The sequence below is a fragment of the Nelumbo nucifera genome, chromosome 1, assembly GCF_055504915.1.
Source record: "Nelumbo nucifera cultivar China Antique chromosome 1, China Antique-T2T, whole genome shotgun sequence".
NCBI lineage: Eukaryota > Viridiplantae > Streptophyta > Magnoliopsida > Proteales > Nelumbonaceae > Nelumbo > Nelumbo nucifera.
Window position 1 is genome coordinate 180,738,856 of NC_142649.1, and position 13,608 is coordinate 180,752,463.

Sequence of the window (13,608 nt, forward strand, 5' to 3'; positions counted from 1 at the left end):
CCTAGTTAAGTTCAATGTTGTGACCTCTGAGGGTCTCTATGAAAATTCTATGGAGAACTAGGGAAGTTACATGGCTAAAATTCAGATTTTGGGAAGTTGGTGTCAAGTCCAACTAAGAAAGGGGGTGTTTTTGTGAAAAACTAAAAGAAAGAGGGTGTCTCCTTGTTACTAAACCCAGTTTGGCATCCCTCCTATTGTATTTGCATGCTCCTCACGTTTTAGTAAACCCTAAGGCACCTTTTAACCCATTCTTTTCACTCTTAGCAAACCCTAGCCACCCCTACTTGATTAATCTCCACCCTCCACTCCTAATCTTCACCATCCATTCTAAGGCACTCTTTTTGTAGTTTTTAAACCCTAGGGTGCCACCTAATTGCTAATCCTCACCATTCAGCCCCTGACCATTAAATCTCAACCCTACATAATATTCGCCACCCACTCCTTTTCTTCTCAGCCTTAGGATCATCTTAGAACCATCCTAACCCTTCGTTCTAAACCCAGGGCACCCATATTTTTGCTAAAACCCAGCTACCACCCCCTCTTTCTCTCTAATTCCAATTATATCCACCCTTCTCTATAAAAAGGACCCAAGAGCTGCTGAGAAAGGGTTGGATTCGGCTCCCAGGTGAGACAAAAGGCTGATCTTGAGAAGTTCAAGGGTAGAGGAAGAGGAGGACACCCAGGAAAGAGAAGGGGTTCCTACTTGCATTTCGCCAACACCACTACTGCCACCTTTGGAATCGGATCCCAACTAGTTTACATTAGCCTTAGTTCTAGTTTCATTATTTTCTTCTTGCATTTTATTTTCATTCCATTTGATTTTCGTTTACTTGTTTGCATACCTAGAATTCGGCCAAGTAAGGCGGAAGGCCTAGCTCGAGAAGTTCGAGGGTCGAAAGAGAGGTCCAGAGATTGCTACCTCTGATCGAATGCAAATAACAACGAACTCTGAACTAACTTGGACCTGATTGAGGAAGTACATGACCTAGCCTATATCTGAACTATGGCCTACCAACAGTAGGTAGCTCGGTACTACAATGCTTGGGTCAAGAAACACCAATTCCAAGTTGGTGACCTGTACTTCGAAAGGTGATGGTACCTGAGCCCGATGTAGGTAAGCTCGGACCGAACTAGGAAGGCCCGTATAGGGTGAGAGGGGTGTTTGGAGAAGGCACGTACGAGCTTGAAACGATTGATGGGAAGCAGGTACCCCAAGCCTAGAATGTTGACAACTTGAAGAGGTACTACTTATGAGCTCGTGAGTGAGACATCCACTAAAATTCGTTAAGTCTAAAAGACCACTGAGCTAGTCAAGGCACGTATTGAAGAGTGGATTACAAGTCACACCCAAGGCCTAAGGGCTATGGTACCGAGCTAATAAAAGACATCGGTGCTAAATAAGACCTAGTTGTCTCTTTGGCATAGGCAATTCAAGACCTAGTCACCTCCTCGTAATGGGAAATGTAAGACCTAGTTGCCTCCCCGGCATGGGCAAAATAAAAGTAGCTTGCATTCAGCCTCACCTGTGTGCAGACAAGTCAGACACATATCCTATAGTGTCGGTGCACCTCGGCTTACATTGAACTCGGATTGTTCCTATTTACGCCTAGCTTGCCATCTCGGCACCTTGGGAGTAATCTACATTTAGAAAAATTTTGCACAATTGAACACAAGATGGAAAACAAAAGATGTTTCATTACTTCATTACAAAAGAAGCCTCAGTATATTCCAAAAGAGAGAGAGAGAGAGAGAGAGCTACGGCCAAGCTCGGAGGCTCGATATACACTATAAACAACGAGGTCCAAGAAAAGAGGCAAATGTTAGTCTTGATGTGGCTCCTCACACCCTCCATTGACAAGCTCAGGATCTCTTGTTGGGTCCACTTCCATAGATGTGTTTGTAGCAGCAACCTCATCGATCTCCATGAGCTCGTTGATTGAAATGTCAAAGTTCCCCAACTTCTCTCTAGCTTCCCCGCCGATGTTGTCGTCATCATCCTCCTCGAAGTCTAGGTCTTCCTCCTCTGCCTGGATCACCATCTCTGTAGAAACCCCAACAATGGTGAGCGGCTTGAGGTCGAGCTGAGAGAACACACACCAAGCCAACCAGCGATAGAATTTGAAGCCCTTGCGGAATGCCAAGGTTGTTGTCTCATTCACGAAGTCATCGAATTTCGAAGAAGCCTTGTAAGCCTGGACAGCAAGAGCCCCAGCCTCCTTCACCTTCACCGAGAAGATGGCCTCACAGTTGACAAGGAGAACCTTATGCTCCTCGACTTCCTTTGTTAGATCGCAAATACGTTCATCCCTTTGCTTCTCTTCGGCTTCCCATTTCTTGGTGTAGTCCATGACCTTAATTGTTTTCGATTGGCACTCCGTCACTTTGGCCTCGACAGCTTGCACCTTGGCCTCCAAGGCCTTCGCCTTCACTCGGAGACTTGTAGTTGTGTTGCCTGACAGTCGAACTGCTCCACCAATGAATGAATCATCAAGTTCATATGCAAGGAGAATAAACAATTAGTAGGAGCCAAAGATACAAAAATCAATTATGTAAGTTCGGAAGCATACCACCATGAGATGACCCCAAGCTGTAGTGGCGAGTTTAGAGCGTGGCATCTCAGCATACTGGGCAACTTCGGTAGGGAAAATAACCTCCTTGCTCTTGAGGGTATCTACTCGGGCATCATAGATGCTCTGGCCCTGCCAGTGGATCGCATTCGGAGTGGTGATCTCGAGTTGAATGGGTCGGAGCTCATACTCTTGGGCCACCTCGGGCTTGCAGAGTTGTGGCCTCTTATGGAAGTAGCAGGTGCAGGAGGAGTGGTGATAGGCTCGGCGGCGGGGAGATTAGCTCAGGAAGCCTTCCTCTTCTTCATGTCAGTAAAGAGCTTTGAAATCAGAACATCAGCCATAGTACCTACAAGAAAGAGAGAAGGGGGCGTTCAGCCAACCAAAGCGAAGATGGAATGGAAAGATAAAGCACCAAAGTGGAGACCTACCCGGACTCAGCCCCGCATTAACCAACTTCTCCTCGGCCAGAAAAACGTTCAAGTCCAACATGAGCTTTGCCTAGGAACGAATTTGTTTCTTCATATCTTTATATAGATTAATGCCATGGTCAATGATGGTCATCCTCCAGAGCGTTGGAAACAGACACCCCCAACCATAGTAATGATAAAGTAGTGTCTCTTCCAAGCCAGGACCTTGTTGGGATATCCATATAAGATCTTGTATCCAAGGTGGGGGGTCAAGTAGTAACTACGGTACTCAAATGAAGAGAGACTAGCAAAATTTTTCTTGATGGAACAAATCGAGTTAAAAGTGTCCATGGTTAAAGGCTTATCGAAGTGATGAAACAGGGAAACGATACCTACTATAGAGTGAACTAAGTTTGGGTGGAGCTAGCCTATGGTGATATTGAAAAACTTGAGAATTTCTATGATGAATGAGTCGAGTGGAAAGCACAACCCAGCTGTTATCTGGTCTTTGAATACTATGATCTCATCGGGATCATTATCCCAGGGATACCCTTCTAAGGGAATACTCCAACCATGGTCCTCAGGAAACTTGTATTACTCAACTAGAGTTCGGAGCCTCTCCATAATCATAACAGAAGGACCGAAGAGATCTAACTCTGGCTTCCGAGGACAATGGGAGGTCAAGGCTTCCTTCTCGAAGAACTCTTGCTCCTTTGTTGGGGAGTCCACCTCAGATGGGCTAGGTTCAGAGCTATGTTTCGAGGCATCCATCTCGGCAAGACTAGACTCTACCATCTAGCCCGAGGAGTCCACCTCGGCCCCAATTGACTCACTACTGGCATCTAGTAAACTGTCAGTGCTAATACTTGGCATCACAATTGAAGAAAAACAAACAAGGAACAAAGGAGGCTTACCTAAAACCTAGGGCTGTTCACAGGTCAGGTTAGGTCGGTTACTGGCATTTTTCCAATCGACCCGACATGGTCAACTTACCTAGAAATGAAACCGAAACCGACCCAGTACTAAGTAAAACCGGCCAGGTCGGTTTGAATCGGTTTGGGTCGGTTTTGTAAATGATTCTCTCGATGTGAACGGTAAAGGATTCAAGTATAAGAAAGCAAAGGTTGGATGCTTGAAAATTAAAAATGATTTGATGGATTAAAACGGATATTTTATATATCAGAAATTTTATATATAATTGTATATTTTTGAAATAAAGTTGAAATATATATATATATATATATATTCACAAATATATATCTGAAATATAAATTAAAACTGAAATATATATATAATATCTAAGTCGGTTTGGGTCAGTTTGGTTTCGGTTTACCAAAACCGAACCGAACAATCGATATTATATTTTTTTGTAACCTGAAACTGACCGGTGCTGAAGAAAAACCAGCCAACTCAGGTTGGATCGGACTGGGTTGGTCGGTTTGGGTCTTGTTATGAACATCCCTACTAAAACCAGAGAGAAAAGGAGGTGATTTTGAGGACAAGGACAGGTGACACCGACCTGGGTGCAGACGCGTGAGCTCAGACCACGAACTCATAATTTATGACGAAGAAAATGGGGACCCCAAGGCCCCTATTTTAGCCATTGTAGTTGATCTTGGACAGTCAAGATCAACGCGATCCAATGGCTCCCAAGGAAACCGACTGCATGCCTCCCGAGGTTGAAGTTGGTTGATTGCACGTTTTGACGTTCGTAGGGTTAAATAACCCACATGACGTCCACGCATCCCCGACACACGATCTGGTTTCTTGGTTAAGCCACGTGGGTCATTGAGGTTAAACCGCCAAACCAGCCATCAACCTGGAAGGTAATCAAGGCCTAATCGACCTCAGCTCGTCATGAATTCCCCATACCAGGTCAGGAACCCTAGCATGAGGAGTGGAGGGCAATTGATGAGGGGTGATTTGGTCCGACCTAATAAGTAGAGGACACATGGACGCAACTTGCCAACTAGATGATGATTTAGCACCTCCGACCACCTCGGCGAATCAAATCACCTCGGGTGTCCCGGTCACCTTAGATTGCATCAAAGTCTGGATACCTCGGATGACCAAATCTACCAAAGTGACACGTACTAGATTCTAGAAGCCTGCTAGCTATCTCTGAGCCTTCCGAGATCATATCATGCAACCGTAGGCCTCATCCTCATCCCATCCAAATCGGATGGACACGATAAGCCTTATTAGTCATTACGTTATCCACCTCTCAAAGCAGAACAGACTCTTACTGCTCGAGCCGAAGATCTCGGAGATGTTTTGTGTGGCTTACGGTGGTTCAGCTATATAAAGGCATGAGCCCCTGTTACCCAGGTACATGCGATTAATTGCATTCTAGCTCTCGAGTTTACTGATTCCCAGGTCGCTATTCACTACTAAGTAATAAGTTAAGCATCGGAGTGGCCTCGCCAGGTTATCCACCTTGGGTACTCTGATTCATATCTCTTGCAGTTTGAGCAACCCACTTGGCAACCAATGTCCAAACAATCTTCCAGCTAGGAGCATTCATATCACACACCATCAGTAACAATTACTCAATTGTTACATAATTGTTGTCAATTAGATGATTGTCTTTATTTCATTGAAAATTGTTACAAAAAATGGTTATAAGCAATAATTATTCGATTGTTGCCTATACTTTATTAACAATTAATGTGAGTGTTAGGCAATAATTGCATAATTGTTGTCAATAGAATTAGCAAGAATTAATGATTCTCTTTATTTCACTGAGAATTATTGTAAAAGAAGGTTATAAGCAACAATTGATTGATTGTTGCCTATTCTTTAGCAACAATTAGTGCATTTATTTCCTATACATATATGACTATACGTTTTCATTAGTAACAGTTGATTGTAACTAAAAACTTTTAACCACACCACTATCCGCAACAGTCAATCCAGTTATAATTAAAGCTTTTAGCAACATTTTTTGAGCATTTAGAAACAAACTTTTGACTGTTGCCAATGGTCAATTTTCTTGTAGTGAAGAAAACTAGGTTTGAAGGTTGTTTGAAACCAAAAAAAAAATTAGAAAATAACGTTAAGGAGATACTAAGGCTCAGTTTGGAAAGAGTATAAATACAACAAATATGTATGGTATAAACACACAAAATATAAGCTTTTGCACTCTTTTCCAAACTGAGCCTAAAAGTCACCAAAAATATGTCAAATGTTAAGCCAGAAAGAGATAGATTTGCCGTTGATTGCCTTAGAACCTCACCTATTGTCTCCCAATATCACAACAATCCTCAAGCTTATTTTTTTCTTTTTAGTTTTTGGTTGAGGAAGAAACTGTTTTGGGTTTTAATGACAGCATAACTGCATAAGATGGGCTTCAGTGGTTAGAAATGGCGAAGAAAAAAAAGTGGGCAAAATTAGATTTTTAAAATATTATAACAATTATGCACTATCATGCACAAATCAACGGAATGCGATGGCTAATTAACCGAGTTAGTCAATTTTGTAAAAGTTAGGGATAATTTAAAATATTCTACCCAAGATTAAGCAAGTGATTACAAAGGACAGTATATATATCATCTAGTGGAAAAGAGAAATAGACATCAGTTGCAGGATAGAGCATTAGGAATGGCAAAGGGGTGGGCGGATTCAGGATGAAGACCATAATTCCCATCCCTAATTAACCCGATATTAATTTAAGTAATTATGTATTCCTTACCTTGATCCTAATCTCCTTGGGTAGAAAAATCAACTTCCATCTCCAATCCTTCACAGAGGTGAAGACTGCTTTGGTGGGGAATGGGGTTGGTCAACCAAGTTATATTTTAAATTTTGAAAAATAGTCTCCATCCCCACTAGCTGGTGCAGTCTCCATCCCAGCCCCATCAAGTTGGAGAGGCTTGACACCAAGCGGGGATGGAAAAATTACCAAACGAGTGACTACCCACTGTAGAGAATTGTGTATTATAAAGAAATTCAACACCTACCACCCTGTCCCTATTATTTTTATTTGTCGTAATATAATGAAATTCAACACCTACCGCAAAAAGCAGCAAATGAAGACCCCACCACAATTAATGTTCATCAAGACTCCCAATAGCGCAGGAAGCAGCACTCAGTGGACCGACTGGTGCTACGCATCTCGTTTCATAATATCTGCTCGGTTTGAAGTTTGAACAAGCTTTTCGATCCATTTCCATACAGTAATACACTTATTCACTGAAAAATGAAAATAGTACTATATAACTATATATATAGAAAAGATCGAAGTTGATAACGTCCAATTGTTAGTCGTCACCTCTGCTAGCCACCACTTATTCTTGTTAGTTGGCTAGTTGCTACGTTTGAAAGTTTCAAAAAGAGAGTGTTTTTCTTTATTTTTTTAACTCCATCGAAAATTAGACGCTCATGAAATGTCCATAAATTCCACACGAAATTACCTAACCTACTGGCAAGTGGCAACGGTGTGTGACGATCATATTATAAAAATGCAAAATGTATTAAATTTCTAAGATTATTATTATTATACTGGCAAGTGACAACGGTGTGTGAGAAGAAGAAGAGAGAACATGCAAACCTTGGGAATAAGATTGGTCAATGGGATTTTGATTTGTATGGATCGATGGAGATATCCATTCATGTGGGTCTATGAAAAATTCATTGTCCCTTTAAATAATAAAATTTTATAATTAAAATAATCAATATCTTATTTATCTAATAAATAAAAGAATTACACAAAATATGTACCTTAAAAAATAGCAGGGCCAAACAGAAAAAGATGATCTCAAGTGTGGATTCTACGGCTGTTTGATTTTGCATTCACCCAGATCTCATTTCTTTAAATACATATATATATATATATATATAACTAACCAGACGATGGGAAAGGCATACACTCAGAACTCAGAATTAGCACAGCTCGGCCTCGGCCTTGGCCCCGAGAGAGTGCAGAGTGGTGTAGAGAGGTGTCTTTCTGTCCTTCCCTTGAGCATTAGAATTCTCTCCAGTCTCCTCCTTGAAACAATAAGGAGAGAAGGGTTCAACAATGGGCTCAAAAAACACCGTAACACCCATCATCCTTGTCTTCTTCCTTTATATCTCTGGCTCTTCTGCCATCCCCGGTGGCAAGAAGATCAAGTACCACAAACCATGTAAAGAGTTGGTTCTCTACTTCCATGACATTGTTTACAACGGCAAGAACGCCGACAATGCCACTTCTGCCATTGTTGGGGCGCCTGAAGGGGCGAACCTCACCATCTTAGCAGCACAATACCATTTCGGAAATATGGTGGTGTTCGACGACCCCATCACCCTAGACAACAATCTACACTCGCCGCCCGTCGGTCGAGCGCAGGGCCTCTACTTCTACGACAGTAAAGCGGAATTCACTGCTTGGCTAGCCTTTTCCTTCGTTCTAAACAGCACTGACTATCAAGGGACTATAAACTTCGTTGGCGCCGATCCTCTAATGCACAAGACCAGGGACATTTCAGTTGTGGGTGGCACCGGCGACTTCTTCATGGCCAGAGGAATCGCCACTATAATGACTGATGCTTTCGAAGGAGAGGTCTACTTCAGGCTCCGCGTCGATATCAAGCTCTACGAGTGTTGGTAACAAACACCTAGTGATCAACAAAAAAAGTAATGAATTGAACTAGCTATAGTGAATAAAATTGAGGTCTATATGTGGCGTTTAGATATTGTTAAGCACTTCTGGTCTTCCGTGGTGGTGAATGTTTCAGTTATATATTAGGAAAGTATTAAACGAGAAGCAACTTTCTTTCTTTCTCTCAAAACTGAATTAACAAGGAGTCTCCCGGCATGTCTTTTTCTTTTTTTCCTTTCTTTGGGGTAAAGATCAATATCGTTGATATAACTATCTCTGAACAGAATATCCAGAAGGAAGAAGGATGTCTCACCAACTTTCCCCCTCCATTAAAATGACGCCACTGTAAACACTTGAATTAAAATCATGTAATGAATTCAACAAGCAGGAAGAAGAAAGTTGACATCCACGACTTAAAAAATGTATGAAAATTTATGCGGTGAGATGCAGATTCAAGAGTTCCACGGAATTTCGCCGGTTGGCCCTCTACCCATCGTTCATAATCTCTCTTCCTTGTATCGGAAAGTGTAAGGTTGAGAGCTACGTGACAAGATGACGACAACGTCGACAAGGTAGAATATAAAACCCAAAACGGATTCTTTTCTTTTTGAATTGGTCTGCTATTAAAACAATAAAAAAAGGGTAAATTCTAAATTGCATACTTTGGGGCTATTCTCAATAACGGGTCATACCTGAATTCCTGAAAACTACTGGTTTAGTGGAAAAAAGTTGACGGACGTTAAGTAACATGTGAAAGGACACAAATGCCCTTCATTCATCCGTTTGAGAAAATTTGCCTTCAAAAACCCTTCTATTCCTCTCCATCCAAATGATTCATAGAGCAGCCTCTTTCTTGTATACTTGCGGTTTCATTAAATAACATTCTATGTTCTCTTCATTCAATGGGCAAATTTGAATTAAAACAGGAAAAAACCCAAACTTTTAATGTTTTAAAGAAAAAGGGTAAAATAATCTCAAATACTACAAATAATTGACGAACTATTAAATAGTGAGTACTAAATTGACAGTTTTCGACTACAATAGCACGTTTTGAAATTCAAATACTAAAGAGAAATTAGCTCGAAAGTACAGGGTAATAATGTGCAATGTCTATTCTTTTATTTTGTGATAAACAATTCACTTGAAAAAGATTAGTTCTAATCTCAAAATTGCCCTTCTATTATTTGTTTAGATATTTTTACCTTTTCACTTACTTTTTATTAACCAAATAATTCCTAAAAATATTGATTCTCATATGATTAAAATAGCTGGCGTGGCAATACAAATACATTCTTTCTCCTACAACGGCATAAAAGATGCAAATGATTTTTTTTTATATCACCAGAGATTCTTTTGCATCTGGCAGCAACGTACTTGACTGCTCTTTATCCGTAAGATAGTGGCAATAACTTCTGACAAGGAGCGGTGTAGGGTTCTCATCAAATGGTTTTATGACAAAATGTTCATATAAGTTGGGATTTAAGTGAAAATCAGAAAATGGGCAAGGAATAAACAAAAAGGGGAATGGATTTATCATTTTAAATTTTCATTTCACGCCCCTTGAATTACAAAGAGGGCAGTTTGATAATTTCGTGTTTACCATCAGTTGACTTAACAGTCGGGGGGGGGGGGGGGGGGGGGGGGGGGGTCTTTGTGATCACGATGGTATTTTTCTATGACTCCATAGTAAGAGGGTATTTTTAATTTACTCAAAAATAAAGAAAAAACCAAGAGTAGGTTGTCTCTTTGGTCGTTATCGACTCAAAAGGCTAAAAGAGTCGAACATCAAAGCTACTTATTAATGTTTTTGATAAATGCAAATCTACTTATTAATTAGGCGGTGATTTTGAGAGCTTTTTGTTTTAAACGGAAAAAGTCAAATGGTTTTTTTACGAAGTACTTTTTTTAATGTTAGGCTGTCTCTTTTTGTTTTATGCTAAAAGCCCTTTTTGAGCTTTTACCAAACAATTTTTTTAACTGGTAGAATTTTTGCTTGCAAAAAACCCAAAAGTTTTGTTTGGAGGAGATCCCGTCGCAATTAGTGTGTGCTATTTCGATTATTATTGTTGTGCTATTGCCACCGTATCCATTTCCCTACTTCAGTTTGGGGCTCAAGCAATTCTATCTTGTATCGCGAGGATCAAGACCCGCCATTAGAGGGTCCCACCTAGGAGATCAGCATCATCGAATAATTCATCCAAATTTCAAAACTGCTGAATAGGCTGAATCATATAATTTACGAATTCGCTTTAGTGGATAAAATGGTCACGTAATGAAAAAAAAAAAAATTTCATGGGTAAAGTTGCCTACTGACATGCCACTCAGCAATTAAAAATCACGGCCTATTCATCAAATGGTTGTTCACTTTGGTTTGAAGGAAAAGGTAGGGAAGTTAGGAAACCTTTACAAGCCCTTATAGGTTTCTTTACCTTTTTCATCAAACTAAACATAACCTAAAAGACCAAGTGGCAAGTAGTTCAATTCAGCTAATTCAGTCATTTTGAAACAATACTGAATAATTCATAGTTCATTGATTTTGGGTTTTGTAAGAGTTACATTTGAATCTTTTTTTACCATCTCAAAAGCATAATAATGTAAAACACACCTTGGTTGGTTACACATGTTTCAAAGGTGGCTTTTGTATATTATGGGGTGTTCTTTTTCTCTGGATTTTGAGATGGGGGAAAGTTGGTCAATGGGATTTTGGTTCCCATTGACCAACAATCTCATCTTCTTTTTTCATATTAATGTAGGGATCAAGAAAAGTTTATTTTCCTGGGTAAGTGATACCATCTCCTAGATGGACAAATAACTTTCTCACATGAGGGGGAAGTTTTCAATACTTAGAATGGGACAAAAATGCCCCATTTTAATAATGGATTTTATGGTTAAATACACTTACTTGGGTAAGTGTTTCCCAAAAAAATCTTACCCAGATTGTATTTACCAGGGTAAATAATTTACCAACAAGCGAACAAGACCTTAGTGGTGAGTGGTGACATGCTACTGGGACCCACCAAATATTGGTGGATCCAGATAATAGTGTGATATCTTAGATGGTTTCTCAAATTCCAGGCCTCCAAATGTGGACAAACATCATAGTTCATGGGAAAAAGTGGCCGAATTATATATCCAAAAGCATATACAGTGATAATTCACCTAAACAAATAACATCCATTTATTATTACAAAAAAAAAGTCACAATGAGCGTTGGTTCCTTTTTGATGAAACAACCAAACTATTATCACTGGTCAAACACTTGTAACTTATCATTTTAGCTATAAATTAAGATCAAATTTCACCCTCTAAAACAAAAAGCCTCTTATACATGCATTTTTAAGGTATGGCTATTTCAATTATAGAACTGCCTCAAATAATAGTTGTATACCGATTCATATTGAGCAACATAAAACATTTCGGGTAAAAGTAGCAATAATACAAAAAACAATCTAAATGGTGGTGTATTGTGTCGTTTCTAATAGGGTCTCTTGAAGTTTTTCAATCACTAAAAATACATCAAAATAAATAAAACAAAAAGATGTTTGGGGGGATAAAACCTCTATCATCCATCCATTCTACTTTTTTGAGTTAAGCAACAATATTAAACTCATGTTTGGTACCATTGTCATTTATGGCTCAAACATTTAGAGACAATAACCCTTCATAGTGATATGAAACTTGTTTGGTTGGTACTCTACTCATGCTGACTGGACCCATATTGGACAAGTGTGTTTTGAGTAGTATTGTGTTTGTGTGTAGCATTGACAGTCCCACCTGAAACATTTAAATGAAATGTTTACATTCAATGTAACACCATCCAATTGCCAAATTTAAAAATAAATGTTTTTTTCTGATGATTGACTCGTTAATACACATAGATTAACATATAGATACAGATCAAGGTGTTCTAGAAGCATATAATTAAAAAAAAAAAAAAGATATGTTTTGGAGGTAGGATATACGAGTATCCAATGGTGTATATCTATCATTGCTAATATGTGGTGCACTAAAATGTTGCTACATTGCCATGTAGGATGCCAAGTAAGAGACAAGTTATTGCACTGTTTCTTCAAATGGGCAGCCAATGGAGGAAATGTTAACTTAATGTTCCAAATAGAAAATTGGCATTTAAACTAAAAGCACCTAGGCGACGATGATGTAGCATTTTTTCAATTAGAAACAGCCACGGTAGCAAATATCAGCAAAGTCAGCTCCCTACTGGCAGTGATTTGGTAGTATTGCACTTGTTGAATGATCCAAATTACTGAATGCTAGACCTATTCATGGGCTGGGTAGCCCAATGGGCTGGCCCAGCCCGACTTGTTCTAAGTTGTGATTGAACATGACTTTAAGTCTGTGGGTTCGGGCTTGAGCCTAAAATACTCGGCGTCAGGCTTTCTCAAAAAAGTCTGAGCCTAACTTGATAATTCTTTTTCTTTGTTCATCTCCTCTTTTTCAAGTAATAGTGAGATCATTCACTATTTTTGAGTTTTGATATCTGCTATATAATAAAATAATTTTTTATTAAATAAAAAAGATTTTTTTTTCAAATTTCTAACTAGGCTTCGAGCTTTATATGAGGATCAGACTTGGGCTCAAGACTTAGGCTCAATGGTCGGGCTCGGGCCTGAATGTCTTCTATTAATACAAAGACAAAGCTCGGTCCAACCTGTGAACAAGTCTACTGAATGCTAAAGTTATGTTTGGTTTGAAGGGAAAGGTAGGGAAAGGAAGAAAAAGATAGGAAACCCCACACAAGGTTTGTAAAGATTTCCCTACATTTCCTTTCCTTTTTTCTACTTTTTTCCTTCAAACCAAACACAGCCTAAAGGTTCAATGTCATATAAGTGGCCATGGTTAGAGAAAAGCTGGAAAGGTATAATCAGTGATTTATCATGCCACATTTCACGCCATATTTTCCTAATAAGAGTTTGCTTTTGAGCTATGGTTTGCGGGAAATAAAAATAAGCCAACAAGTGTTTTGAGTATTCCATAATAGTGGTTTTCTGAAACATAGCAGTTTAAAAGGCCAAAACACTATTAAGCCCCAAAC

At 39.5% G+C, this 13,608-nt stretch overlaps 1 protein-coding gene across 1 annotated transcript; it reads left to right on the forward strand.

Annotated features, from left to right (window-relative positions):
• Positions 1-7,818: 7,818 nt before the first annotated feature.
• Positions 7,819-8,742, forward strand: LOC148804214 (dirigent protein-like). Its single transcript, XM_088903717.1, has one exon. It carries the CDS (start codon positions 7,995-7,997, stop codon positions 8,562-8,564), a length of 570 nt encoding a protein of 189 aa, XP_088759843.1. The 5' UTR covers positions 7,819-7,994; the 3' UTR covers positions 8,565-8,742.
• Positions 8,743-13,608: the final 4,866 nt, after the last annotated feature.